Source organism: Agelaius phoeniceus, chromosome 1, assembly GCF_051311805.1.
Source record: "Agelaius phoeniceus isolate bAgePho1 chromosome 1, bAgePho1.hap1, whole genome shotgun sequence".
Taxonomy (NCBI): Eukaryota; Metazoa; Chordata; class Aves; order Passeriformes; family Icteridae; genus Agelaius; species Agelaius phoeniceus.
This window is the reverse complement of record NC_135265.1, coordinates 53,288,467-53,294,466: the sequence shown is the minus strand read 5'-3', so window position 1 is coordinate 53,294,466 and position 6,000 is coordinate 53,288,467. Positions and strand designations below refer to the sequence as shown.

The 6,000-nt window shown below is 44.2% G+C and overlaps 1 protein-coding gene across 1 annotated transcript in view; it reads right to left on the bottom strand.

The window, feature by feature from the left end:
• Window positions 1–802: 802 nt before the first annotated feature.
• Window positions 803–6,000, bottom strand: part of COA1 (cytochrome c oxidase assembly factor 1) — a 52,354-nt gene continuing 47,156 nt past the window's right edge. Inside the window, exons 4-6 of the mRNA XM_054638732.2 lie at window positions 5,597–5,748; window positions 3,623–3,699; window positions 803–1,137 (exon numbers count right to left, since the gene is read on the bottom strand). Of these exons, the coding sequence (XP_054494707.1) occupies window positions 1,041–1,137; window positions 3,623–3,699; window positions 5,597–5,748 (326 nt within the window). The 3' untranslated portion in view covers window positions 803–1,040. The remainder of the gene's footprint in view (window positions 1,138–3,622; window positions 3,700–5,596; window positions 5,749–6,000) is intronic.

The following is a 6,000-nucleotide window of genomic DNA, read 5'->3' as shown; positions in this document are numbered from 1 at the left end:
GGGCTATCCTTAGCTACAGCCTCTCTTAATCTAGAGATTAAGCATCTCTATTACAGTGAATTCAAAACAGTCTTTTGTCTGGATGTTCTTAAGGGCTCCCGTGTTACTTCCTGCTACAGACAGGACAGTTGTATTTTTCTATACCTCAGACTGTGCCTTAAGTTTTGCAATTGTTTGCATAGGCAGTTTAGGATGGGACTGGAAATTAATTGGGTTTGGGGATCTTTTTTGTTAGTTTGGGGTGTTTTGTTTATTCCTCAACTTGCTTGGTGATGGGAAATTCTCTAAGCGATGGCACAGTCAAAATCTCTTGTCACAGTCAGAGGAAACCATGGCAGTGCCTTCATCTGTTCTGCACCCTCCTGAGTGTTTTTCTCCCTGAATATCCTCTCCAGAACTTGTTGGACAGTGCTGGTGTGAAGCAGTGGCTTCTTCTAAGTAACCTTCAGAGTGAGCAGTGAGTCTCTTCCTGGAATTCCTAAGTTGCGTGGCCTCAGCTATCTCATGAGCTTTGTAATGATAACTGTGAATGTCCAAATCTACCTCATAAGTGGAGTTGAGGGTTCTGCTGCTGAGCTTCAAGTTTGCTGCTTCATCCTTCCTGATTTAGGCAAGACCTTTTTGAGAAATGGGGGGAAACTGAGGCAGCAAGTCTTCTCAAAGTTTTGAGAAGCTGACTTGTCCTGACTTTGGTCTGCCACTGTAAAACAAAGCTCAGTTTCCTGGCAGTTTGTTTATTTATTTCAAATTCATAATACCAGCACACACAGGGCATAACACATGACTTCTCTGCAACAGCAACTCTTATGCAAGATATTTATTTTAGGCTTCTGTTAAACACGTGAATAAACCAGCAAAAGAAAGAAATTACAATTACAACAATAATGAGGTAAATCTTGGAGAGAAAATTGTCTTGAGAGCACCACTTAAGTGAAACTGTCACTTGTGACAACTGTGTACATTCACAGACACAGCAGGATGCAATCGATTAATGGCTCCTTTGGCTCAATGGGAGGCGGAGATGCAGCTGTCCCTGATTTTTAGCCTTCTTGCACACCAATGCTTTCCACTGGAGAGTGGTAAACAGGAATATTCTGACCATCCCGCAGTTTCAAGGTGACATCCTGAAGGCACCAGCTGACACAAACCAAAGAAGATTTTTAACTTGTAGCAATCACTTTTAACATGGTCAAGTCAGTGTAGAAACAGCTGACTCAGAGAAACAAATAATTCCACACATTCAGTACTTTTAAAAATTCAAGTGTTTTAAAACATGGTTTGTGAGTGCCAGCTTCTGAAAGCTGTTCTCCCTAATATCGTGGCATAGTCCAGATTTAAAGGTCTGGTATGCACGTTCCTATTCGCTGCAATTCAAATAAAAACCTGCCAGCTCTTCCTAGGACATTCCTTCCCTGACCCGGTGCCTTTTTTCCTCTCCATCCTGCGGGTGCATTCCTTGCTCCACTCCTCTCCAGCCTTGGAGCCAGACAGTGTTGCTAAGGAATTATTCTGGCTTGGAAGAGTTTGAACACTGTGTGATCGCTCAATGTGACTGCTGAAAACCTGACAGGGTACGACAGTGGTTACTCTAAGAAGGAAAATTGCATTTGTTGGAGACTGAGGGGGAGCCTGTTCCTTCCTCTAAGCTCTGCTCCAAACCCACTTCTGAGAAACTGCTCATGCTGCTTTTCCAGCTGGAAAGGACTATTATTTTGGGGTACTAAAATAGGATTTTTTCAAAAGCTCCTGGCACTGGCCCAGCTCTGCTATTGCTGGAGTCAGTGTTGAGTACATACAATTAGGTAATTAGGCCGCTGCACCTCTGTGCAATGGATTTGCAGCAGGGCTCTGCTCAGCAGCCCTCTGCTCCCACCCCCAACCCAGGCTGAGCAACCAGGCTTGGGGGTGACCTGCTTGTTCCCCACAGTGTGGCCTGGGGGCTCAGCCCTTCTCTTGGTCACTTCAGGGCAGGCAAGAGGAATTTTGCAGTGCCTTGGCTGCCCTTGCCTCTGGGCACCCTCCCCATCCCTGTACTGCCTGCCTCTGGGTGAATGCTACTTCCTCCTGGACCAAACGAGCTCACAGACTCCAAATTTTCTTTTTCAGTTGTCTTATCTTTTATGAAATAAATAAAACACTATGGACAGTCTGCACACAGAGTCAGATGCATTTCAGTGGCTTTTGTGCCTCAGCTACTCTTGCACAGAGCACTCAACTCCTGCTGCCATTTAGCTCTTTGTGTATCAGTGTGAGAGCTGCCCTGGAAAAGCACTCATGAACTGCAGCATCCCACCAGGATAGCCTGCTTACCTGCTCCTTACTCCTAGCAATTCTGCTGTTAGTTCCTCAGTGGGATGCTAGGGCACCAAGTCCTGTCTCAGCCCCATGTGAAGCTGTGCACAGGACCCTGCACGTGGGTGGATTTGGTGGAGTCTGACAGATTTATCTGCCACAAATACTTTTACAGGCAGATGCCTTTTTTTTTCCTTAGATTTGCAGAAATGTAAAAAGAGCTCATTTTAAAACAAAACTCCAAGAGATGTGTATGTACTGCTGTAGTTTAACATTTTTCAATTCTTCAATTATCTTCACAGTAACTGTGAACAAGGAATAACAGGGGATTGTCTATGAGGAGGGGCTAAAGAGAAGTGAGGCGATCAGAGGTCAGGCACCAGGGAAGTGAGGTGTGCAAGAAATGGGGCTGGGGACCCTTGGGGTTATCCCTGTTTATTAGGGAGGAGGCCAGGTCCAGTACTGAGTTTCTCAAGTCCCAGCCTAGTGCCTTTAGTGCCTTTCTCTTCCTTCCCATACTTACTCAGAAGAGAAATCCAGTAAGTCATGCTCATCTAATTATGAATAGAAAACATCACCATATGGCTGGTGGCAGCTGAGTAAAGGTTTTGTAGCTTTCAGTTTCTAAACAGAGCTAACAGAAGTACCTAACAAGAGATTTGCATCTAGTAAAACTTATGAGCTCATGTAGTAATTCTTTGCTCAGTTCCAGAAATCAGTTTACTGTTGACAAAGGAGGTTTTCAGGCTTCAGTACTATGAAAATGTAAAGTCACTTCTATATGATGTAGTATCAGAGTATCCTTCTGCTATAATGCATCTGTTCCAGCACTTTTTTTTTTAACCATAAGGACCGCACTTCTGGGATAGCTCAGAAAAACAAATGCTGTTTTTAGCTCACCTTGCATAGCTGCAATATAGTGTGTGATTCCCTTACTGCAATCTCTAATAGCAGACCAGAGTTAGGACTGCTGTTCAACAGCCTCTGCACCTCTGTGGGGAGGTGGGGTGGGAGGGGACCATGCTTTACCTTGGCTCACAGTATTTGGATATGTACTGAGTTACAGTTTGCAGAACACACTTAACACAAAGGAATGGCTCATGTTCCTCTTCTATTCACATTCAGAGAGATAGATTCACAGTATTTCTCAACTAACTTACATTTTTGTCCTAATGAAAATAATAACCTTTGATAAGACCTTCAGACAGGAGTTTCTGCTCAATCTGTGTGCATGACCTCAGCACTACAGATGACTAAAGCAAACATCCTGCTCTACTGTTTTCTCCTAGCACTTCTTTCCCATTTCTCCTGCCACCCCTCAGGTACACACCACTGATGGGAGTGGTCCATCTCTGCGTTAATGTAGAGGTAGCCCGCTGATTTTGTTCCAGAGACTGGTAACTTTATCTGCAAATGTAAAAGCACATTAGAGATTCAGCAAAGCTTATTATGAAACAGACATTTACTCCTTCCAGTCAAAGAGCTCACACCTTTTTAACTTTTAACACTGTAATTTTTTTTTTTTTTACTGTATTTCAGAATTGGACTGATCTTTTCTAACAGCTAACACATGTGTGGCTACATAAGTGTGTCTGCTCTGCCATGCATTAATCTCTCTCTGCGGAAAGAATGCACCGTGTTACAGCTGCAACCCCCAGGGAAAACCACTGGCTCCCTGAAATATTTATCAGCAAACACCTTTCCTTACCAGAATGCATGGTCATCCAGAGGTGACCTGAACTGTCAGAGCTTCCCATTACCATTACAAGCCTGTAGGTTGAGATCCTCTTCATGTCAGTCCCTGAACACACACTGAGGCAATGAGATGGTCAGTGATTCTTTTTTTTTCAGTGTCACAAATTTTATCATTTATCTGTTTAACAAACAAAGCTGGACCTGCAGCAGCAACCATGGCCAATTGCACTGGGTCTAATGTCTGAATTAAAGAAATGATTGAGGTGTAGCATTTGCTGGTGGTGATGCAATCACAAAGAAAATGCCAGGTGTTTGCCAACCCAGGAGCTGGGAATGTTGTGAAGTCAGTAAATTGACCTGTGGTATAATGATGAATTAACCAGTTTATTTCATGAGAACATGAATACTTAGGAGCATGAAAAAGCAGAGAAGAAAGTTGGTGATTTGTGTCTTGGGTGAGGTCAGTGGAAGGCAGGGTTTGACTTCATACTGAGTCACCCAAGCGACCAGCATTCTTAAACAGTGACATAGGAAAACACCCGTGGGAAAGGTTATCTTCTTTTCAGTCAGTATATGAGATTGTGTGGGGTTTTGCACAACTTTTTTCGCTTAGATATGTTCCCTGGTGGAATCTATGAAACATGGGAAATGTTTTGGTCCAGGGTATCATGTAAATGCAGCCTGGCTGAAGTGAAATGGAAGAGCAATTTTATGTGAGCTGGTTAAAGGTTGGGGTTTTTTTAATCTTACCCTGATAGCTACATTCCTTCATTGTGCCATCTGATCCATTCCCTAATGCCCTTGCTTGGTCCCTGGCATTCGTAACTACTCACCAGTAAAAACAAAATTATTCCAATGTGATGAGTTACCCTAGTGAAGGACCTGGAGAGGTTGCTGGGGGCACTCGGTGTTAGCAAAACAAGGGAAGGGCCGCCAGTTGTGGATTAAGGGCTAAAAACACCAATGGAAAGTACTCTTGAGGCATCAATGCCAAGTGGAAATAGACTTTTGTGTTTGCAAGGATTGCCTGGCCCAGCCCTCAGCTGATACAAGGCAGCCTTGTGCAATACTTCAGCAGCCAGCACAGCATTCTCCAGTTACTGAGTAACCCTCATGCTCAGTCTCAGGTTGGGCAGCTGTTCTCAATGACACAAGCTTACAGGTGCTCTTAAAAACCACACCATTTATGCTGCGCCACAGCATAGCTGGTAAGGGGCTGTAAAACTGCTCTCAATAAAGCCCTAAAACTAGCATGGGACATATCTGGGGGGTAAAGGAAGGCAGGTGCTATTTTAAAGCTGGATATGATACATCTTTGAAAATGATTTTGTGGCTTACAGTGTGAGGGGGGGAACTGATTGTCTTGAGAGGTTCCTCGGCATTGTGTGATGGGCCCATTCAGCACAACATGGAGATGCTGCTCTTGCTGTTTCTGTGCTAGTAGATTTATGCTCTGGAAATCCATTCCTCTTCCAGATCAACTGGTATTCCATCCTGCTGCCTTCCAGTGCCCCCAGGTGACTCATGAGCTGCTGAAAATCCCCTGGCTGATCTCTTGTCACCTGACATCTCGGGAAGCCACCCTGTGACACCGCCTGCCCGGAGTTACCCGCGCTCTTTCCGTGTCCACGCGATTGCTCCCATCTGTCAGGTGGATGTTGTGAATCTTAAGAGGGGGGGCACCCAGGGCTGCCAGGGCATCAGGATTGCTCTTCAGTTGCTCCAAAGCTTGCTGGTAATACTGGGTCCTGGCAAAACTTTCTAGGTGAGAGAAACATGGTAGTGAGGAGACTATTCACTTAAAATCAAAACAAGCTTAAAAAAAAGAAAAAGACATTTTCTTCAGACTACCACACCCTCCCTGAAATACACTCCAAAACTATTAATTAGGAGAAATTTAGCTAAAGGAGGAAACACATCCTTACATCAGAGAAGAAAATGTTATTCAGCTCATTTAAGTGAAGAGAGCTCTGAACACAGGCTGTTCCATTCTGATCTACAGCTCAGTTTATG